Below are 22649 nucleotides of genomic sequence, written 5' to 3' on the forward strand. Positions count from 1 at the left end.
ACGGCTCTCCTTTTTCGGAACGGCAGCACGGTTGCCTGGTAACTCGTGCAATCCTGATTAGGGCTTGTTTATGAGAGTCGCAAAGTTGGAAATGGAAAAGTCATTAGACTGCTCCGCGATGGGCCATCGATTGGATTTTTGCCAGTTTCGCAAAATTTAAACTTTAATTTATGGTCTTAAGTGTGGTGGTCGTCTGGTTGGCGCCCGAATTATCTGTCGCTTCGCGCATTAAAAGAACGAGCTCCTTTTTGTCCGGCTTTGTCGAGTTCTCGAAATTCCTTTGCTCGTTTCTTTTTCGGGACATCATGCTTACGAGGAATTTATTGCCGGCGGGCATTTACATGCATCGTTTGGCAGTTTCGCCTTTAGAAATTTGAATATTCAACCGGCGAAAAAGTCGAAAGGAACTATCACGGTCAAGTAGCATTTTTTAGCGCGAATACAGAGCGCTTTTTCCGCGTTGACCTCCGCGAAATCGTGATTCTGATCTGTTTGGCTGATGCTGCGGTTTTCCGTCGCAAACCGACAAAGAGCTTCTTTGGTTTGACGCTTTTTGATTTCGGCACGGACGTCGGAATTCCCCGATCTAGATTCAGCGCTTAACCAGAACAATCTAATGCCCATTTTATGGGAAAATCGGAGCGATTCCGGTTTTGGAGAAAATGGCGCGCATCAAGGCGGACATTCGTGGTCGTTGTGTTAATTCGCGGGCGGACACGAAACCGTGAGATAATTGCTCCGTTGAGTGCGTCAAATTTAATATCCCCCAGGGTAAACCCGGCCGTAACGCACGGGCGCGATCGCGAACACTCCAGGCATTTTTCCCAAGAATAAACTCCTCGTTTATGGAATAATGTCTCGTCTCCATTTCCCATCGTTCCATCGCTCGTTCCGCCCACACTTTGAGCGAGAATACGTACAAGTTTTTCTCCCAACAATAAACGTAAACTGCCCCAACCTTGACCTTTTCCCCGCGACCCGTAAACAAACCACTCACGCTTGTGCCAGACCGAATACAAGACCTATCCGTCTTGCGAAGGGAAGATTAATCGTCTTCCTAATTCTTATTTATAACAAAGCGCGATTACATGATCAGACATTGAGACGACTCAATCTTCTCCCTCTCGGCTACCGACTGGACGCCATCGAATCACCCGTCAAACTCAAGTGATCCAGGAGTTTTTGCACTTGTCTAAAAATGACGTTTCAAGATGGCGACGGCATTTTCGAACGTACTTTCCTAGGTGACATCTGTCGGCTGTCAAGAAAGTCAATTGCAGCCATCTTGAGGCGTCGCTTGACCTTCACATTGGCGCAGCAGCCTCGCGAGGGCCGTTGTTGCTTATCGGAGTTTTGAATTCATTATTTTTCACCGAAAAAAATGCGCCTGTTATGCAACTCTGCGTGGGGCGAAGTCGCGGCCTTCGAGATGGCAACGGCATTTTCCGACGTTAGAAAACTAGCTCGAAGCCGTCGCTACCTTTTTGAACGCCGGTGGATTTTCCGGTTCCGGCCACGGGATTTTCGAATTAAGTCTGCCACACATGCGCGACTTTCCTCGAGACAAGGCCTATTAGATATTTCAAGATGGCGGCAGAGTGTCAGCTGCCACGAACGATATCCACCTTGACAGGTGGATATCGTTTAATCCAGGTCGATGCCATGTCGTTCTTCTTAATTGGACTGAAACTGGCCCCGTGGCGCTATCGCGCGATAAATAATTTTCCGCAATTCCGTTTGTTCGTTGCTACATTTGAAGTTTTTCTCTTTTTCCAATAATTTCAGGCATATATGCCCGGGGGAAAAAATGTTTCGGAAATTAAAAAATACCCCCTCCGCGCCCGTTTATTGGACGGTAGGGCCGGCATTGGTCCAGGCCAAAACACCTGCTTAATTGGCCGAATGCCTATGCAAAATGCATCGGTCGCTCACGTGACCCGTTATCGAGACAACCTTGACCCGATCACACAGGGTCAGGCAGGGTGCGCAGACCGGCCGATCCGTCGGGGCACTCAAGACGCTACTAAACTGTTGCTGCCAGTGTCAGTTGACGGCCGTCGGGACGCTCGCGATCGTCGTTTGTTAGCGGGGAAAGTTCCGAAGTTTTTCCAACCTGTTGGATTGGTTTTTGTTCTGGCGTGAGCCTCTGTAAGAAGCATTGTAATCCCGAATTTACTTAAAGAGTGCAGGTCTCTCATGAGTTTAGGTAGGATCAATAAAAGGCCTTCTTTGTCGGCATGAAAGTTTTAGCGCTTCGTTGCCGTTGAGAGCACCCGCTTGATTAAAAATGTATGGGGATTTTGTTGCAAAATTTACTTATCTGACGAATTCCCTCAGCGAGCCCTTAAACTTATTGACAGACCTGCCAGAAAGCGCTCGCAATTTCTCGTGCGATCTGACGAAAGGAGATTTATTTAGTTCTGCCAAAAGGTGTAGAAAACTAATTTAAATATTCAAATCAGCATGGCTAATCTACCGCTTTTCCGGAGGCAGCTCTCGTTACTGGCAAACTTTCCTCAAAGTTTATTATTTTAGTAGTTTCTCCTCGGTTATACTTGTGGAAGCACCTCTGGCAATCCCCCATTAATTCGGTCTGGAATTTGGATTAGTTGAATTGTCGGGGACGTTGAACTTTCAGGTGGTACTGCGGCATCTATCGTTGCTGCTCCCGTTGACATCCTTTGTTTGCGCCCCCGTGCTCGAAGTGGCGTGTGAAGGGGCCATAACTCGTAGGAAACCTCATCCAGCGGTTGACGAGGTGGGTTTACGCGTATATTCCGTGCTGGGGCATGATCTCGTAAATCTGCGAGGGGGGGGGGGACACTTAAGGAGGTCAAGGCAACAGTTTTAGGCCCTTCTTGTGCCAGTTCGCGAGCGATAAAACAGTAAATATTATCGTTCCTCGGGGCGACGACATGGCTTCTCGGATTAAGCTCCCTTTTGGGAAAATCGCACCCCCCCAATGCTCGTTGTTTTATTTATCGTCGATTTTATTTTTAGTCCTCGTCAAATTTGCGACTCTCGGGACGGGGAATGTGACCCATAAGGCTCACGTCACTCAAAGTCGCGAGAAACTTATTGTGATTCAGCTAGAGGGCGTCAACTGCTGCCAGGAACACGCTACCGCAAGAAAACGTCTGAAGGAATGAACGCACATTGTCATGCAGGTAAATATTTTATCCAGATTCGTGATTCGCAGCGGCATGAATCACGATTTTATATTAAAACCCCAAAGAAAAATTTAATGCGATAAAAATTCAACATAGTAAATGGTGTTTTTTGCGCCAATTAGGCAACACACCGTACACGTGTACCTGTGCTACGTTTAACCGGCGCCATATTTGTCGGAAATTGACTCCCTGTCGCAGCTTCTTCGCTTCTAAAAAGTTTTATTTAGTTTCGACCGCCGCGCGGCGATTCGCGGGATTTCAGCCTGAAAAGCGCGTCTGTACACTTTAATTCACCTTGAAGAAGCGTACAACCTGAATTTTTGACAGGGAAACGTTTCTGTCACTGCCATTTGTTTTGGTGGTTACGCAGCCCCGTGGACCCATCTTCCCCTGAGCCGCACAGGCGGACGACGAGGACGAACCGTTGAACTGTCGCTTCGTTCTTTATTTCTACCCTTTCTGCACCATCTCGCACCAGAGCGGCCATTTACCAAAAAATTTGACAGAACCGAGCGTGTCCTCTGTTGCGGCGGGTAGGCAATTCGGAACAGGCCAGCTTTGCCGGCAATGCCAAGAACCGACTTTACCGTTTGGTTTCGTTTGTCGGCCGTTAATTTCATTTAATTCTCAATAGGTAACGCCCGCATCGATTTAAAAATTCAAGTACGGCTCTGCGGGGCACGGCCCAGCCCGGAATCCACGAGTCGACATGACCATCGAGCGGTGGTTAAAACTCCCGTGTTCTTTGTCTCAACAGGATTCTAACTCCCAGAAGAGGAGAGCTAGTTTCGTTCTCTGGTCCTGAGCACAAAACCCTGAATTTGATCGGGCAATAAAAGACAATTCCAATGCGCGATTTACCCCGGGCTTCCTTCCATGCGAGCCGCGAAGCACCAACGGCAACGGCCCATTTACGCAGTAGGGTGATCCAACGTAATCTCGACAATGTCTGTCGTTATCTATCTTTTTGACGTACATTTTTGAATTGCCGAGCCGCCATCCAGTCCCCGTACATCCCCAACTAAAACCCCTCAGTCCTTTTTGCACATGTCTCGCATCCCGGACGTCTCGAATCGCTGAAAATCTACTGCCACCAGGAGGGTCGCACGAAGAAGGTCGATTCGGAGCTCGCATCCTTGAAATTCGACGCGGCGCTCGTGTCGATTTTCAAAGTGCCATTAGAGCAACTCGACTCGTTCGAGACAACTCAAATTAAGCCTCAATTGTCACGCACAAACGTTGATTGTCCGCCGTGCAAAGGGAACATCATGGCCGACCATCGGTCTTATCTCGACGTTGCCGCACTTCCTGCTTGATCACTTGTCCACCATGAACGGGGCGCGAACGTGCGCCATTTCCTGATTGGACCATCTTGAAGTTTTGAAAATATGAAGGTCGACTTTGTTGCCCCGCAGGATGCATTCGCTTAAGATGTTTTTTATCTGTCGAAATGGTTAATGAAGATTAACAATTCCGAGCACAAAAACACAATCTCCGCCTTAGTTTCATACATCAAACAGCATGGGAAAAGCAGCGAAAAACCGACTTGGAAAGACATAAAAGCGGCTCAAAGGGCGCTCCGCTTTCAGACCCGGATTACGCTAATGGAGCCACACAGGGGGAGCGCAGTCCTGCATACATGCAGATTTTCATTTATCTTTAGTCGGATACAATACAACGTCGTTAGTGTCATTTACTGCGTTTTCCTCACTTTTTGTGTGAGGGAACATATGTGTCGACGCGGCATTGCGATCGATGCGAGTTTCGTCGGTTTGATCAACAAGAAAAACGAGTGAAATTCAACTATCATCAGTCATAATACTCCGGCTTATTATATATTGATTCGGGTGTTTACATAATGTGTCGGACTAACTGAAACGCTCTCAAGGGCATGTCGCAGGCGATGCTATCGCCAGGCTGATTAATGGAGGTTCCCGGCAGGTTTTCACTAAAAATCACTTGGGGGCGAACGAGGGTTCTCGGAGAAATTGCTCCGGCAAAATCTGGGACTGTCAGCCGAGGAAACTACTACCGCACTTCCGGGATTACCCGAGATTTCCGCCCCAATGGCTAATGCGGGCCTGTCTCGTTCTTTTCGGGGACAAATGAAAAACGTTCCCCGAGGATAATTCATCGAGGCCCGGAGAGCTTTGTTGGAGCTGTGAAATGCGCTGCGGGTCCCTGCGACGTGGAAATCAGTTAATTGGAGGTTGGCGGCAAAGTTTGACGGAATCACGTGCATAAAGGGTTCGGGTTCCCGGTCTGACGGGGAACCATCAGCGTGACTTGTCCCGACAACAATCTCATGTTAGTATTTGTATTCGTAACGCTTCCAGGCAACTAGGAACGAGTTCCACACGCTCTCCATCAAAGCAACACTAATCGCTCGCGTGTGGGGGCCTTAGTTCGAGATAGATTACCATCAAACTTTCATTTACCTGACCTTCGTCTCGGCCAGCGCGTGCAACTTTTAAAGTGTCGGCCTTATTTCGATGGACGATCGATCTTTCGTCTATTTTCGAACCCCGTAAGCGGAACCCCATTAGCCAAATTCGACGCTGCCCCTTATTCAGAACAGTGCATTTTCTGCGAGGGAAGTTAAGCCGTTTCATATCCAGTCTCCCACGACGGTTATCGATCAACTGGAGGGTCTGTTCATAAGTTATTCATCGTTGGAAAATTTGCCTTCCGCATGAATTATTTAGCGCGGTACAAAGTAACAGAACTACATTAAACACATTAAAAACAGTAAAGTTAAATGCCGGCCCCGACGTCATCACGTCATTTCCCTTTTACGCTTCACAATGCCTTCGAATGCGAACTAAACGCCCGCCATAGCGACATGTCAATTTCATTGGCAGGAGACAGACTATTAACATCGAAATCCTCTTTCATCCCCTTATCTGGCACAGCAGATTGAAGAGAGATAGAGAGAGGGAGGGGAGTACGCTCCTGTGTCGTTACTGGCCATTGATTGCACGCATCCGCAGCACCCGAATATGACTAGTCTCGAGACTGGAAGTTTGGCAACGGTGGTACTGCCGCCATTTTACGTTGCGGCTTACGTGGGTTCCTTGACAGTACCAACTCTCACCTGAACTGACTTTTAAAATGGGATTTTCCTCTAAATTCTCGACACGAAAAGGCTGAAACACCGCGAGTTTCTTCAATAAATCGCATACTTCATAAAGTATATTAAGAGTAAATTTAAACGTTCTCTCTCTCTATTCCCTCTCTACTTTCTCCATCTGCCGCTCTCTATTCGCGAGCCAAGAAGGAATAGTCCTTGGAATTGGTAAGGCCGCTGATGACGCAAGCGCTGAGCGCTGATCGGTTCAGGTTCATGGGCGCCGCTTCGACCCACTCGCCGTTATCCACGTCCAGATATTCCACGTAGTTGATCGTAGTCGATCCATTGAAGCCTCCAATTACGTAGATGTAGTCGTCCAGGATTGCAGCCCCGAAGTTGCTCCTTGGGGTCAACATCTCGGAAACTTCGGCCCAGCGCTCAGACTCCGGTTCGAATTTCTCAGTTGAAGGGAGGCGGGTGTACCCGTTGAAGCCCCCGATTGCGTACAAAGCGTGCTGGTAGGCAGTCAAACTGACCCCGGATCTTGCGTTCATCATTGACGGGATGTAGGACCATTGATTGATCGCTGGGTCGAAGATTTCTGCGCTATTCATCACTTGGTGTCCGTTAAAACCTCCGACTATATAAATTTTATCGTTTAACACTGCAGCACCTGCATCTGAGCGCGGCTTCTGCATTGAAGGGATTAGCTCCCATTGGTTCTTCGCTGGATCGAACCTTTCCGCGCTGTTCATACGTATGCGCCCATTGTATCCGCCCATGGCGTAGATTTTCCCTTGGCAGACCACCACGCTGACGTAGCTCCTGCTGTAGAACATGCACGCGCAGTCGCTCCAGGTGTGCGTAGCAGGATCGAAGCATCTTACAGTATTGAAATATTCATTCTCATCAAACCCTCCTATAAGGTAGATTTTCCCCTCGTAGCTGCACATCCCATGGTATGCCCTGGCAACCACGTCAGTGTCCTTGGACACCAACCAGCGTTCGGCCCTATTATCGTATGTTTCGACGAAACTGGTAGGGCTGCCGGCACTCCAGCCCCCCACGGCGAATAGCACGTCATGCGGAATTCTTGGACGAGTCAAATAAGTGTTGAGCGGTTCTGCGTCCATCATGGTCGGAACATCGGCGATATACAGGGTGCACTTGTTGTTTGCCGCGATTGGAGGCCACAGGGTTATCTTGAGAATTTTCTCCGGACTCAAAGCTCCCATGCGGATGCACTTGATCAAATCCAACAGAAAGCTCTTCCGCTCTTGTGGATTGTGGTTCACCCACTTTTTAATGGCATCAAAGACTATTTCCTCAGATTTCACATTCAATGAGTCGTCGGAAAGGATTTGTTTGAGGTGCTCCACGGACAAATGGCAGAACCTCTCGTTCTCTTTGAATACGGCAGGAAAGTGTTGCAGGACATAAATGTAACCTTTGTTCATCAGGTAATTGCAACAGTAGTACTTGGAGAACTGGAGGATTTGCAGACAGTTCCTGGGGGCTAAGTCCTCGATGAGGAACTCGCAGCATTTCTGCAGTACGTCCAGTATTTCGTATTGCTGGGCGTACTTTAGCACCTCGAACACGTTGCTGCGATCTATAGTGCAATTGCCAGTATAAGCGAAGTCCAGTACAACTTTGAAAGCCCCAGCGGAGACGTTAACGTTAGCCTCATGGATTTCGGGCTGTCCTCTATTGATAGAATTCGTAAACAGAGCCCTGAAGTACGGACTAATAGCTGATAGAATGATGCGATGGATGTTGAACTGAGTTCCATCATCGCACTTGACCACCCCGTCGCAGAGCTGATTGTTCACCCTCAACTCCTCCCAGATTGTGGGGATCTCTACGGCCGTTAAAGAAGAGTCGCTGCATTTTTTGCAGAACTTGCGTTTGCGCAGTTTGAGGGATTTGTTGAGCGGTATGTGTGAGCAGGGGATTTTTCTCGTTGAAGGAGTTTTGCCGGACTTGGCCGCCAGGCTCATGAGTAAAACTGGGTAAATAATGACTTTCGAGATGTCAGATTCGCGTCGTAACCCGCGCTTACCTTGAGCAAGTGACCACCCGCCGAAGACGCCGTTGTCATGACATCACTGGATTATCAAATTATGGATGAAAATCTTTATTCTGAGGCTCAAAATAAATAATAAAATTTGTTGTTCGCCCGAGCCAACAGCAGGATAAATGCCGAAATCGCAATTCGAATTGAGTAAGACACAAGAGCAGAGCTGTCTCCGTGCTAGTGACCCTGTTAAAAGGAACATAGCACTCTGAAGAAATGCGCTGTTGCCGTTCTGCTGCATAGCTTGGTATTTCGGAGGTTATGACTTGTTATGTTGAAATGCGGTAACGGTGACAGTGGGCGCCATTTTGTTTTACGTTTTAAATAAATTTAGAGCAAAACTTAAGCTCAAACTCAAGTTTTATAAAGAAAGTTCACAAAGTTATCTTTTACAGAAACAACGCAGGGAGCTGGGTCTGAAACGGTTCTGGTCAGCAGTAAAAACGTCTAATAGCAGCAGTTCCCAAGGAGACCACGATTCGCCCCATGATGACGCCAAACCCGGTCCCAACTGCTCCTTACCGCTGCTGCAGGTTCGAGACTCGATCCCGTAGGATCGTGTTTTCAAGAAAACGATTTACAGGTCTGGCCCAGTGCGGATTCTCCTAGAGGTGAGGCTGATGGGCAGAGTTTCATTTTCCCAGAGTGCGGCGACGACACCGCGTCCCCTCACTCTGTATGTATCGAGTGTATTCCCCATACGGACTCCGGCATTGAGTCCTCACAGGTAGGTTCATTGCGAGGGGGGGGTTTTGTGTAAAATTCGAAGCAGGTCTCTCCACTTCCACCTGCGTTGCCGGTGTCACCGGTTACATCGCCCACTACAAGTTTACGAAGGCCTAGCACGGCGCTGCTTCATCCAGACCACGCCCGGCTGTTTCGAATACATCAGGTGATGTCTCCTGAGCACACGTCGACCGAGGACATTTCGGAGCAGCAGCAAATCAACCAACTTGCATCTCTGTCTTCTTCGACGACTTCGTCGCTCACCTCTATTGCTGCTGTGGGACACAGCGGTAAACCGAATTGATAAGCTCATTTAGTAGATCTAATGAGTGAAACATCAGGTGTAATGGCGGGCAGCAGCCTCTCCTCAGACAATCGCAGAAGGTCCTCAACGATGACCACTAGATACTCGATATTTGACGCCTTAGACTTGGAGTATGCTCTGCTTCGTGCTGCCGCTAGGGGGAGTGTAGGGCCTTACTCGTTGAGTGAAAGCCTGCATAAACTGACCTTCACTCAAAGTCTGGCTTTTCCTGCTCTGGCGCGAGGGCTGGGCACCAAACGGCGCCGATCGCGGGAGGAATTCAACACCAGACGGACATTAGGTACCGGCAGTGGCGGTTTAAATGCTTTTGCCAAAGTCGTTACAGTGCTGGTGCTGGTTTTAGTTAGCATGCTGGTGTTTGCCGTTGTGTACAAGTTCGTGAGGACGTGAGGATTGCTCTTGGCCCCCGGCGGGGCCAAGAGCAATCGATTTATTATCGGACGAAACGGTTCCAACAGGAACGGTTAACATTATGGTGGGATTTGGGTTCGGAATTGTTGCAGAAAACGTGATCTTTAGCCTAAAAAACCTCTTCGATGTAAGCAGTACTTTAGTTTTATGCATTTTCTTGGTGATAATTGCCTTCTAAGGAATAAATATGTGATCATTTAAAGGCTTCAATGAAAAACCTCCTTTTGAGCTATGCACATTTTATTGACAACTAACATAGTTTACGCTTAAGTACAGCCCTAAATAGAGTAATCAACAAAATAGAGCTCCAGTAAAAAATAGGTTAGACAAAAAATTTGAGTATTATAGCCCCTAAAGAAAACTAATAGCAGCTTTTGCGTTACAATTCGGCACCTTCGTTTTGTGCGAATCTAACTAATGATAAATGATATGTCTATCGCCTATAAACAGTATCGAAGATCTACATCAATCCCCTTTAACCCTCGCACGAGCTCAACAACAACGTGGCCTCTGTTGAGTCCTTTGCTTCTAGCTCTTCTTTAATGCCCGACACTTCCGAACGCTCAGTTTCCAGCATGAAAACTTCGTCGTCTGCCTTGTCGGAGCACTCGATTACAGTCTTCTCCGATTTGGACGTCAGGCTGTCTCGCGATTCGTCTTCTTCGTTAACGGTTTCCATGACTAGCCCTCGAGGGGAGACCGGTGCAGTGGGGGGAGTGGTTTTGCCAGTTTTGCCCAGCAAGTAGTAAGTCATCAATTGTCCTTTTCCTTTGACCGCCACTAGCCCACGCTGCTCAAACTGGTATCCAAAAGCGTGTAGAATATGACAGGTCTCTTCGGTTACCTGTGAAATGAGGGCCCTTTAGCAATCAACGACAGAAAAATTGCGGAGAAGCACAGGGGTGTCTAACCCATGGAGTAACTATACATGGAACTATCAAAGGGGATTGAGGGCGTGTGACGTCAGTAGTTGCGACTAATTTCTGTTACGCCAAATGTTTACAAATACAAAATCAATACTTTGTTGTGTTACAGACGCCAAATCTCCAATGCATCATAAATTTAGACGAAACTAAGGGCGAAATCCATTTACAATTAAGTGCGGAACTCGCGCGTTACTGGATTACTTTATTAACGACCATATGCAATTCGCCAATAGAGCAAGATTAGAATGTTGCCTGGTATGCATTATTGGAGGCATAACATATCAAAAGTGCTTACTTGTATGCAGCCAGCTTTTCCCGTGCTCTCCATTCTACTGGCGACGTTGACAGTATTGCCCCATATATCATAGTGGGGTTTCCGAGCCCCAATTACTCCCGCAGTGATAGGGCCGTGATTAATACCTAGTTTGAGCACGAAATGGTTAAACGACTGCTCGTTGATGCTTTGCAGGGCCTTTTTAAGGTCCAACGCGAAATCTACTAGGAGCGCTAGGTGCTCCCAACGCACTTGAATGGGATCGTCGGGCTGCAACAAAACAATGATCTAAAAGCGATTTCGCGTACCCAAGAACAAGGCACCTTAATTTGTCTGGTAGGATTTAGGCCGCTGGCTGCCATGTAAGTGGAGCCGATTGTCTTGATTTTGATGACGTCCTGATACTGAGGAAGGCCCAGCAGCTGTTCATAAGCAAAACGTTATTTCAATGAAATCGAGCAAATGAATGATGCCTACCGCATCAAAATCCGAGATAACTTCGTTTAAAAACCTGAGACATTCTAGCCCCTGATTGTTAACCGTCTCCTCCGAGTAGAAGTCCGAGAAGTTGGGCATCGAAGCGAACAACACGCCTACCTCGTCGTAGCTCTGCGAGTAGAGCTCGTCGTGGTTGCGATCGTGCCCCCCCATGAAATGGGCGGCCACGTGAGGCGGCAAAATGTTGTATACCAAAGCTTCATTGCGCCGTTTGAGGTCCTCGGCGCACGCCCTTTGCTCCTCCACTTCACACCGCCACAGAAAGAGCACTCGAAGCACTTGTTCCATCTGGATAAAAATCATCTTCATCCGTAAGAATAATCTTATGACCATGAAATTCCTTACGTGTCGCGCCAAAAAGGCTAGCGCCAGCGTGCTGACCACTAGCAGCCCCGAGAGGCTAAATTTGCCCTTTCCTAGAATACTGCAGGACAAATTAACTTAGTGGAATCTACCGATGGTAAGAAATCGAACCTGGTTTTATATGGATAAACGGGTTCTCCGCAATCTAACAAATCTCCCAAAACGAATATGTTCACGCAGCACTGCCCAGCAGTGACCAGAATCATAAGGAACGTTTTCCACAAGTAAGGTAAGCACGCGGGCAAGGCCGTGGCGATGAGTACCAGCACAGCACAACAGGTGAAGTACGATGGGTACAAGCAAGCCTTATTGAGGTCGGATGTCGACGTGCAGTTGTTGTCTCCGTGGATATTTACACAGGATATCTATGAATTTGACTTAAAAAAAACTGTGTTTGGATACATGCATAACTCACCGTATCAAAAATATTTACAGCTCCCAGACCCAGCACGCAGAAGGTGGCTAGAACCATCCGCACGATCATGGACTCCTTATAGGCCTTGCAACAGTTCGACTGAGAATAATCAGAGTTCGGAGATGCACTCAAAAAATTGTCCTATCTCCTTACCGTTCCTGGAAACTCTTCGATTATTGCCATTGAAACCAGAGTCAAAAAGAATACGTTTTCAAGTATGTAGATCGCACTCATTGTTAGGTCCCTGAAAACCAATCGGTACAGTCGTCGGTGGTACTGGAAAGGTCACATACTTTGGTAATATTATAAAAGTAAAAACAGCAGTTGCCACCCGGATTACTACGAACATCATCAACACAAAACTGGAAGAGCTCTCTATGTGATGATGGTACGACTTCTCCTTCTGCGGATCCACGAAGGAGAGCGTCACGTACTTCGTGTTCTTGACCAACTCTTTGTGTCCGTCTCTGCTGACTAGCTCCTTTCGCAGCCTGGATTTGAATTCCGTGGAATCTTCTCGAGACCGCATGGGGTCAGCCTAGTGATAATTAGTGAGACTACAGTAACAGACGGCTAAAGCCAACAAACTTTCTTCTCCTGGATGATGGTTTTCATCTCAGAAATAACGCAGCTGTCAGCGTCCGCTGGGACGTTACCGGTATCTCCATTGTGGACTTCGTTCTGAGACTCGAAAGGTTTCAGGACCTTAACTATGAAGTAGGTCTTCAGGCCCGCAATCCTCAAGGCCTCATCCCGCTTCTCGCCGTAGGCGGGTTCCACCTCGAACTCTCCATTGAGGAAGCTGTATGTGGTCGCTGAGATGTGAACCCTCCTGAAAGGACCATGGTAGATGCTCGCTTTTTATGTTTGATAACAGCTATACCCGGCCATGCCACTGCTCTCCATTTTGTTGGCCAACTCCACGTCTTTGGAGTAAACGTCGAACTGCCATTGACGCTGCCCCAGGACCCCGGCTAGCACCGCACCTGTGTGAATGCCCACTCGCATGTCCACTGGGGAGTTTGCGGTTTGTTGTACGTATCTAAGTTGCGGTAAATTAGGCTACGTTGACTGGATTTTATGGTGGAACGTACTTGATGGCTTTAACCATGGAAAGCCCCATGTGCACGCAGAGCACCGCGTGATCGGGCCTCTCCACCGGGGCTCCGCTGATGCAGTAGTAGCAATCCCCTAAGATCTTTATGCGAAGCTGCTGGTATTTCTGCAATAATAGAGATTTATCATTTACGCTATTTCCGGTATAGTTGCGGTATCGAATCGAAAGAGGCGAATTCGCCATATTGACAGGGTTTGCGGCTCCACAAGGTGAACTCATCAAAAATCGATTTCGTGGTTAGGCCGGACTTTCAAGTTGATATTTGTTATCTGTTGGCTCCACTCGTGGCTACTCTGCTTTGCTTTAATTACCATTTATTATGAAGTATTCCCTCTTGTCTGGCATCGATGGTTATAATTGGATTTTGTCCTGCTCGGCCTGGCAGTTCCTTCAGACCAAACAAAACTTTCAGCTCGAGTTAGGGTGCCGCGTCAGAAGTTCGCAAACGAGCATATTAATAACTTTCACATCAACAAATTGCCCTTATTAAGGCTTCGCGATATTATCAGTATTCCTCGTGCCATCTAACGAGGTATTAAAGGTGCGTGGGAGGAGATATTAATAAGCAACCTTAGGCTTCGTTTTAATTATAGAAAAGAAATACTCTTGTTGGGGTCTGTAATGCAACGGGTTAATAAAGTAATAATTTCAATCAATTGAATTTTATTTGCGATAATGAAGTTCAGGCGCCACATAAAGTAGTACCGGGTGCGTTGTTGCCAGTTGTAGTTTTGTAGTTTGAAAGATGTTCGTAACGGCGGTTTTATTGATTCGGCGAAACAATAAAAACTTTGATGTTTAATAAAAACAAATTAAGTTTGTTGCTAAAGGTTGAATTAATTGAGAAAACGGGGAACGCTCTTACCTCTGCCAGTTTATCGAATCGCGCGAAGAGCTCATTGAGCATTTTGACCAATTCCTGGGCCGAGTAAGTTGAGGAAATCGCAGTGAATCCCACTATGTCCGCATAGAGGATGCTGTTTAAACAAACGGGAAAATGCCTTATTGATTCGTTTTAGGGCGTCACACAGGCCTTACCTGACGTTTTCGTGCCTGCTCATATAGATCTTCTTGAACTGACTGTCCGCCTGATCCAGATCTTGTCGCATTTGAACGGCCACGTGCTCCGGCAGAACCGACAATAAAAGGCGCTCCTAAAGCAGGGGGAGATTGCACTGAGAGGGATCGACGCAAGACAGATAAGTACCCAACGTAAAGGATGAATTTCGTCGTTTTTTCGTCGTTGCGAAATTGGGTGTTCGGTGCGTGGGCGCGCCGCAACACCCGACCGCGACAAAATGGCCGACCATTTTCATTTCCCGAAATGAGCCTAAAATGGCGGCTCGAAGGTAACAATGCCATTCACACGAATTGTTAAAGCTTCCACCTCGACGTTTCTTATCTTCGTGTGTGAAGAGTTGCCGGCAGTATTACACAATGCGGTGAATATGTTTATAAAGTTCGCGCCCGCAGTCCGAAAATAAAAATGTCCGCCGTGCGTTGTTGCCGCTTTGACACCACGATATCAGCCCACCTCGGCTTGTTAAAAATAATGTCGAAAGGTGTAACAAAGGATCCCCCGGAGGTGTAGAAAATTTTTGCTATCAAATGATGCATTGTTAGGTCGCGTCTGTAGCTTTGTCATTGTTCTCGAACTAAATTTACGATTTCTGCACTCAGTTCGCGGCGTAAAATGTTCGGTTTCCTCTCCCGTCGGCTTGCGAGCTGTCGGAGCGAGGAATTGTGAAATAACGAATATAAGTTTGGTGGCTCGTGGTTTATGTGCCTCGCCGAATGACATATCGGCCCTTGCGAATTTTCTCGGGCCGAGTTCGGGTGGAATTAAAGGTCAATAGAACAAAATAAATATGAGAATCCGGCTTACGTCAGATTTATTAACAATGTTGCCTTAGTGGAGAGCAGGAAGTTCATTACTCCGCTGCACCGAACTTGAACTGCACTGGAGCGCACATTAATTTCTGTCAAATTTTGGTGAAAGAGCGCTCTGGTGCCGGACAATGCGAAAATCCAGCGTTGGAGGATAAACCCAACAAAAACCCGTTTGTTTAATGAAAGATGACAGTGATTTAGGTCCCCAAAATCGAAACTCGCAAGCGATGGAGTACAGTTCACGTGCGTAATTCGGCCCCGGTTTAAACGTTTAAACCTCTCATTAATGGCCAAAGTCAACTCGAAACGCCACTAATTAAAGCCCATGCCATTCCATTTATTCGAAATTAATTTTGCGGCCTACTGGGCGAATGCCGGTGACAAATTGGCCAGACCCTTCTGACCTAGTAATGCTTCGGCCTATCTGCGCCCTTTGCGCTCGGACGCAAACCCCCCAACCTGACCGAAACGAAATTATTTCCTCACCTGTTCCGCGCTCTGCTCCTCGATAACTAACTTAACTTCTAAGGATTGTCTCGTTTCCAGAAAGGCCCTTCTTTGCTGCTTGTCCTCTACCAGGTACGAAGTGAGTCCCAGTATGTTCGATGTTATTAGTAGGATTACGTTTGCGGCATGCTGAAAACGAAAATAATGTCTCGAATAAAACGAGAAAATCTTGGGAGAAATGGTGGATCTAACGACGTAGAGCCGAAGGGCCTTAGGTGTAAGGTTTAGGTGCGATATCAAATTTCAATTAAACCTCTGTGTACAGTCGCCACATCGACTTCGTTTCTGCTCTGAAGTGGTGCTTCGTTATTCAGAATTCGTTTCAAGTACCGAGAGCGGTGAAATATGGCGCGGACATTCGGGATCAAACTGGACGAGCACGGTCAACCCGCAGGAGAATGGCTGCGGGAATGCCGCAGGGAGAAGTACTATCGCCGATCTTGTGCGTGGCCGAGGAAGATGAGACATTTGATAAGTCCTCTCCCGAGGACGGCCCGTTGGCGGCTAACTAGTTGCAGTCGCAATTACTCCTCGCCAGAGAGAGGGGGCACGCCCCCAGCAACCCCTATCGAACTTAATTATTTTTTTGGAATAGCGAAGAAGCTGGCCAGATAGACGGCTTCCTGCGGGAGGTGTGCGACGCAGACGGAGGTCTTCGGAAGAGCGCCGAAGGCCCCCCTACCGGCGGGGGAACTTTGAGCTGGAACCCGGGAAGTGCCGCCGATCCCCGTTTAGACACGTGGAGGAGCGAATCTTTGCGAGAAAGGCCCTAGGTCCGCAGCGATCGCACAGCAAAGAGTGATTGTCCCCCTCGACCGTGCCCTCTCGGGCCAGGAAATCCGGCTGCAAATTAAATGGGGGCAACCGGAACTATTAAGTTGTTGCCACATTCGGCGATCCTCAGATCTCGTTGTTCTCATACTCGGCAAAGTTGCTCCAAGAAACTTCGCGATATGCCACTGTTCGCGAGTTCCACAGAACTTTCGACATAACCCGGCTTTAGGAAGTTAGCGACACTGCGATCGCTGTTGTGGCGGCTGCTTCGCAATTTAAATCGTACGAAAGGGGATTCCCCGCACTTCAGACTGAATTGTGTTGGGCCAGTCCACGCGAACGAGGTCACAGATGAATGAGCGGACGCGTCCTCCCAGACTTCAGGCAAAACTGAATAATTCAGCTCGTGTTTTCCCCCCCAAAAAAGAGAAAAACTCGAGTCTGGCTCGTTTTATTGCTTGAAATATTGATTTCGAGATCCCGAAAGATCTTATTTTACATGTTGACTTGAGCGAACAGCGAAAACCTGCACACCTTAAGGGCCCCACCTGAGGCGAATCTGCAATTTAAATTTGAGGAGGATCACCCCAATCGACTAGATTCGGTCAGGCGGATTTTCAATGGAAATTGATTTTTCGTGTTGGCAGTGGAGCGATGGAAACGAATTAATTTCAACAATTTAACGTCGTTCATCGAGTCTTGATTCGGACCCCTTGCCAGGGGGCCTCTCGCATCGAGGTCGCGGCGAGATATTGATGCCGGCAAAGCGCCAGTCAGCCTGTTCCGAATATCCGCCCAAATAAGGATTTTTAACTTTTCAATTTCCCCCCTGAACCCCCGATTTATTGCATTTCTCCCCGTGACGCGGCCTTCCTCCTTCAATTTATTACCCTCTGCCGAAGACTACGTCCTTACCTGTTCGAGGACGTGGCCGGCATCTGCCCTCGAGTACCCCAACAGAGCCGATATGTAGAAGCTGCACGTGAGCAAACTGAGCACCACGCAGTACCGCAGCCGCAGCGGCAGCGTCACGTAGATGAGGTAATCGAAGAGCAGCACCCAGCCGAGGTTCTCGCGGGGGCTGATTTCGGTGTACTTCAAGTAGAGGGCGGCGAACAGCTGAAGGAGGGCCACGTGCCAGCAGAAGTGGGGCAGCACTAACCAGAAGATGCGGGTGTTGGCCGGGGCCATCCTGCATGATACCAATAGGGCTATGTTGACCACCAGGAGGATGCATATGGGGAGTATGTCGGAGTAAATGGGCTGCTGAAAGAGATAGAGAGGGCCCGATTAGTGACGTTTTGGCAAGTTTCGCTAGAAAGTAACTGTAAGTTGCGCGTTATGGAGGGGAATTTTGTCGTCTTTTCTGAAGACATGACACCTTCACGATTCAAGGCGAGTTGGGGCCGAGTGAGAGGGCATGTGTTAACCCTGTCGCCCCTTGGGGGGCCAGCGGGTCAGACAATATAATCGCGCGAGAACGGGGAACGCTGTGAAGCGAGTCCTCGGCGTCTTCCCCGACCATCTGTGCCCCAGCTGATTTCGTCCCGGACCATGTCCGGCAAGACGCTCGTGCCGCGTTCCTCGCAGCGGGGCGCCGCCACCACCGGGAAGTTTGGTGGTTCCAGAGCGGTCGGCTTCGCGTTATTCGTTTCCATGGGGGCTGCTCATCGAGCCAATCGATCAATTATCGGGAACCAGCTGCGATACTCATTTGCATTCGACCGGGAATATTTAGCACAACTCTCCACCGAGCCCCGGAGCCCCACGTAATTGAATTGAAGCTGCAGCTTTCGGCTCTAAAGCATCGATTATCGTTCGTTTTGTCACAAACTCGTTCCTCCATGCATGGAGTCACAAACCATATTCACCGGTCTCATAAATAGAATAAATTCAATTTCCGGGAGATTGAGCGTTCTCAATTAAACAGGGAAATTGACTCGAAGCCCCATTTGACGCACAATAGGCCCCCCGAGCGGCAGCTTATTAACGCCAACCCAATAATTTTAGTTAATCCATGCAGCTTTCAGCACGGCGCCCCGGTTCATGATAAATTGCAGACGCCGACACCTGATGCTCATCGATGCCCCTCTAGTCAAAATTCCAAATTTGCGAACTTACCACGAGCATGTATATGTCGAATAAGGCCGCGGTGACCACGAAGCACTCCAGGCCCGCCCGTTTTTGCTTGACACTGAAGCTCTGGTACAACCACTCGAGGGACTTGTCGGGAAACGTGTTGAAGAGGTAGCACCGGTCCTCCATTCTCCCGGAAGGCGTTTGATTGTTATTGTCTCTGGATGCGTCCCTTTCCTTGTTAATTTCCTCGCTCATTTTCCCGTGTCTCAGTCACATTTTCCTGCGCGCAACACGGCCCCGTGCCAACGGTCAAACCTCGTCGTGCGCAGTAAAGAGTTTCGTCAATGGGCTTGCGCCGTGGTGCTAAAATTAGGTGCACTAACGATGTCCGTGCGGCAGCATATCACGGCCATAAATTTCCCCTTGAACGGCGTTTTATTACCGCTCCTCGAAGCGTGGCTCAAATATTTATCCACCACTGTATGGGGGTTTACTTGTTTGCCGCCGTCTTAGCTGATTGGGGACCCCCGAAGCAACGGCACATTATGCGAAGCCCCCAAAAGACCGAGGACTGGGGAAGTCGTTAAGAGTCATGAAAACGGACAGCGATTTGCGTAAGGTCCACCGCGAAGCACATTTCGGGGGCAAGTTCCAAGTTCGCGTGGCTCAATCGTGCTCATCGATTCCGGGCGGGGGGTGGTATACGCTCCGACTCCGGTGACCGGACTAGGCTCACTGCCACGGCTCCCGGAGCAAATTCGGGGGCCCGACAGGGGCCGAAGCGCATGCACCCTGGGATTTCTGGCTTTGGATCCCGCTGGCAATCGGACTAAACGAAAGGATTACATCCGGTGAGGGCTTATTTGTCCCGAAAAGCAATTCGTATCTAGTGTAAATTGACTTAGAAAACCCAAAAGAAAAACTCGTCCGCCGAGACCGAGCTGGTTTTCCGATCTTCAGTGGAAAGTCATTAATATACGCCCCATCGGAGAGAACCGTGCTCTTGTCGCGGTACACGGGGCCATCTTCCATGAATATTTTATTGGTCAGAAATCGATAATGAGAGAACTATTATTAGTGGGATCAAGATTGCGGGGAGATTTTCCTTCCTTAAACAGAGGTAATCGGGGTATTTACGGTCCTTCGGAGCGCCCCGTAAACGGGCTCGGAAGGGACGAAACTGCGGGTTATTAAGGAGAAATTTACGCTTGTCCGTCGTGCTTTTATGGGCCGTTTCAGTACGTTTATGTCGCAATTTCGGCTGTTTTATTACGAGATTGTTTAGGGATCGCGATAATTCTTGCCGTCAACTTGCCCTGCGATTCTCATTCAATCGGTACCGGCCTTCGTGAGGGGTGGGAGGGATTGAAATTTTGCCCCAGGTGCCGGACCGACTGAGGCCGGCCCTGCTCGCGAGGCACCGTTACCCGGCCCAGGGACGGAGGAGTGAAACGAATCAATCAATTTATAAACATTTTATTGGACAACAAAGCAAGCGGAAGCCCCTCGACCACTGATTTCGTCGGGCTTCGAGCTTAAATGGCAACAACTTATTTATGGCTGCTGACGCAAGCAGTATCCAGCAGTGCCCCCGGCCCGATGAGGCACACTTAGCTCTCGCCCTCTGCTTCGTCAGCCTTGTAGCCGTACCGCTCCAGCTCCTTGAAGTACTCCTCGTCGGCCAGCAGCTTCATGTACCATCCTCTGTTGTCGAACGGCCCGGCTTCGCCCCCGTACTCCGACGGCAGGATGTCGGTGGATAGAAAGCCGTGCAGGGCTTCGACGTCGCTCCCGTGAAGGAATATCTAGCCATGGGAATTCTCGTTAACTAAAGGTAACGAAGACTCGACAGGTACTCACCCTCTTCTTGATCTTCTCCTTCAGGAACGGTTTGAGGACGGCCATGACGGCGTCGAAGTAGAAGGGCTCGTTGACGACGTGAAAGCCCTTGAACCTCAACGGGAACGTCTCCTGCACCAGTTCCACCATCTTCTTGGCGTAGTACGGGGTGAAAAACTTGGCGTGCTGCAGCGACAGCCCTGCCAGATCCAGCACCACCACCAGGCCGGCGATCTGGGTCTCCGGCTCCCTGACTATTTGCTCTAAGGCCAGGATGTTTGTTCTGAATATGTCTTCGATCGTGGCCTTAGACGAGTCGAAGCTGTCTGCAAGAACCTACATGTGAGAGCAGGTTTGACTCGACAATAAGCATGCGACTCACCCACGCGTATTACGTATACCCTGCGGCCCCATTGGTCCCGGTTGTGCAGCATGCATTGAGCTTGCAAGTCGAACGTCTTGTGGCATTCCGAAGGCAGAGGGCAGTTGAACAGCTCGGGGCACTTCAGTTTCATCAAGTAGTACCTTTGCAGCTGAAATGTATTTGGTGACAATTTGGCGAAGGCGCGGTCATTAGTTTACCATCTGGAAAGCTTTGGAGCTGTTGAACTTTCTGGCCCTCAGGAAGCGAAGCAGGAACTCGTCCGCGTTAGGCACTACCAGGTTAGGATCGTCTAAAATATGTCGGTAAGTCTAGGTACAATAGATCGATGGCGGTGGGGTTACTTAGGACTAGGTCGCACATGGAACGCATTTCGGCGTCGTGCCTCTCGGGGGTTTCATTAAGTTCGCTCTCAGCTCTCAAGCGCCACTCTCCGTCCATTTTCAGAGCTTCCATTGCCGCCCCACTTGAATCGCACTAGCACCGCACACTTGCACACATCTTATTTTCCTTTGAGACACTTAACCTTGATTCGAGAGATAAACATTTTCTAAGTTGAAGGTTGAAGTTGAAATATCGAATTTCCCGTGTCGGGGGCTTTGGGGGTGCGATTAGCGCAAGCGCGCGGGAAATTCCTGCCATGCGGGAAATGTAGGTCAGTCAGCGTTGGGGGTGGGAGCCGCGAAGACTGCTCCTTTGTCATGTCATTTTTCGCATTAATGGAGGGATACACTCTCTTTCTAGCAAATTGCCTTAAGGTGGGCTAAACTGTAAATTTAGGTTTTATCAAGATGTGGCAGCCGATAAAAATTACGAGCAATTTTGAGAGATGTTTCCCCACGCAGACCAGCCAGCAGTTGGCTGATTGAGTATAGGTGATGGGGCTATTTAACACCCCCCCACCCTACAAAAAAGCCAGTATACTTACCAACCTAATAAATCGACAGGGACGTCACCATTTTGTCCAGAACGTGGAGGGTGCTGTGACACATAAGACGGAACCTCTGGAGGTCTTGCCGCACGTAAAGGAGGCATTTGATAATAATTCGCTTCGGCGGGGAGAAAGAGTGGATATACCGGCTCTGTTGAAATTGAATCTGGGACATACTGTCGCTGACTATAATCCCGAGGGGATTGAATGGTGGACAAGTCACGGTTGTTGAAAATCCCGAGGGGCAACTTCTTTATCCGCTCCTGTGGAGTTTCGTAGCGAATAGCCTACTTGCAGAACTACACGATGTCTGAAGTTTGGGGATTTTTAGCGTAGAGGCAGAGGTAAGCCAATTGGATATGAAAAGACAAAAAATCAAATCTGTTTTGAGGCCATTCCACTGCTTGCAACTGATTTTTATGTGGAAATATTTTAATATTTTATGTATGTATAGTAACAAAATAAGACAGATAATTGTAAAGATTGAGGCTGCTTGTAAGATAGCCCCCTTCCCTGATTGGTGTAGCGTCCACGATGACGTAATTCGTCGCCGCCCGACTACGTCATCGAGCACAAACGATTTAATGTGTTGCCATGGTTTAAATATATTTGGCAACCTTGTACATGCATATCTTGACATTTCACAGCTGAAGCGTTTGACGTTAAAGAATGAGGTTGCGGTGCAATTGACAAATTGTTTTGTTCTACATTCATATCCTTGTAAAAACACCTTAGAAATCGTTTATTTCCTTGCAAATTTTAGGCCTTTCTTCTGATAATTTATCGATAAAAAGAAAGCGGCTCAAACCCTACATCTAGGTATCCTTTTTGAATGCGAAAGCATCAGCATAACAAGTACAAACTTTTGGAGCTAA

General features: G+C 48.4%; 3 protein-coding genes and 1 pseudogene across 4 annotated transcripts; 1 reads left to right on the forward strand and 3 right to left on the reverse strand.

The window, feature by feature from the left end:
* Positions 1-1493: 1493 nt before the first annotated feature.
* Positions 1494-14275, forward strand: LOC136341856 (uncharacterized). Of its 2 annotated transcripts, XM_066287217.1 has the most exons (8): positions 1494-2206; positions 2639-2758; positions 3001-3167; positions 8713-8850; positions 8901-9044; positions 9090-9333; positions 9385-9648; positions 14203-14275. In XM_066287217.1, the coding sequence occupies exons 3-8, from the start codon at positions 3162-3164 to the stop codon at positions 14205-14207; spliced, it is 801 nt and encodes a 266-aa protein (XP_066143314.1). In that variant the 5' UTR covers positions 1494-2206; positions 2639-2758; positions 3001-3161; the 3' UTR covers positions 14208-14275. The 2 variants fall into 2 exon arrangements, with proteins under 2 accessions (XP_066143314.1, XP_066143313.1); XM_066287216.1 differs by lacking the exon at positions 14203-14275 and having other exon boundaries at positions 1495-2206; positions 9385-9981.
* On the reverse strand, positions 4989-8459 carry LOC136341996 (kelch-like protein 10 pseudogene; annotated as a pseudogene).
* Ac3 (Adenylate cyclase 3) lies at positions 10002-19347 on the reverse strand. The gene is made up of 17 exons (XM_066287182.1): positions 18665-19347; positions 17459-17809; positions 15749-15898; positions 14411-14526; positions 14238-14349; positions 13350-13477; positions 13139-13297; positions 12844-13087; positions 12549-12793; positions 12409-12499; positions 12256-12354; positions 11952-12205; positions 11823-11901; positions 11457-11765; positions 11303-11401; positions 11001-11249; positions 10002-10623 (listed from the first exon to the last, which is right to left on the reverse strand). The coding sequence occupies exons 1-17, from the start codon at positions 18875-18877 to the stop codon at positions 10255-10257; spliced, it is 3267 nt and encodes a 1088-aa protein (XP_066143279.1). The 5' UTR covers positions 18878-19347; the 3' UTR covers positions 10002-10254.
* A 735-nt stretch (positions 19348-20082) lies between these two features.
* LOC136341857 (alpha-tocopherol transfer protein-like) lies at positions 20083-21328 on the reverse strand. Its single transcript, XM_066287218.1, has 5 exons — positions 21188-21328; positions 21044-21135; positions 20844-20994; positions 20483-20787; positions 20083-20427 (listed from the first exon to the last, which is right to left on the reverse strand). The coding sequence occupies exons 1-5, from the start codon at positions 21297-21299 to the stop codon at positions 20233-20235; spliced, it is 855 nt and encodes a 284-aa protein (XP_066143315.1). The 5' UTR covers positions 21300-21328; the 3' UTR covers positions 20083-20232.
* Positions 21329-22649: the final 1321 nt, after the last annotated feature.

Source organism: Euwallacea fornicatus, chromosome 11, assembly GCF_040115645.1.
Source record: "Euwallacea fornicatus isolate EFF26 chromosome 11, ASM4011564v1, whole genome shotgun sequence".
Classification (NCBI taxonomy): Eukaryota; Metazoa; Arthropoda; class Insecta; order Coleoptera; family Curculionidae; genus Euwallacea; species Euwallacea fornicatus.

Excerpts from the sequence above, each read along its gene's own strand:
- LOC136341856 (XM_066287216.1), top strand. Across the intron at positions 8,851-8,900 it reads GCTCCTTACCGCTGCTGCAG|GTCTGGCCCAGTGCGGATTC; the intron begins GTTCGAGACTCG and ends AACGATTTACAG. Across the intron at positions 9,334-9,384 it reads TGCTGCTGTGGGACACAGCG|GTGTAATGGCGGGCAGCAGC; the intron begins GTAAACCGAATT and ends GTGAAACATCAG.
- LOC136341857 (XM_066287218.1), bottom strand. The coding sequence starts at position 21,299 with ATGGAAGCTCTGAAAATGGACGGAGAGTGGCGCTTGAGAGCTGAGAGC. Across the intron at positions 20,788-20,843 it reads GGTATACGTAATACGCGTGG|ACAGCTTCGACTCGTCTAAG; the intron begins GTGAGTCGCATG and ends AGGTTCTTGCAG. Across the intron at positions 20,428-20,482 it reads AGGAGAAGATCAAGAAGAGG|ATATTCCTTCACGGGAGCGA; the intron begins GTGAGTACCTGT and ends TCCCATGGCTAG.
- Ac3 (XM_066287182.1), bottom strand. The coding sequence starts at position 18,877 with ATGAGCGAGGAAATTAACAAGGAAAGGGACGCATCCAGAGACAATAAC. Across the intron at positions 13,478-14,237 it reads GATTCGATAAACTGGCAGAG|AAATACCAGCAGCTTCGCAT; the intron begins GTAAGAGCGTTC and ends CTATTATTGCAG. Across the intron at positions 13,298-13,349 it reads TCCATGGTTAAAGCCATCAA|ATACGTACAACAAACCGCAA; the intron begins GTACGTTCCACC and ends ACCGCAACTTAG.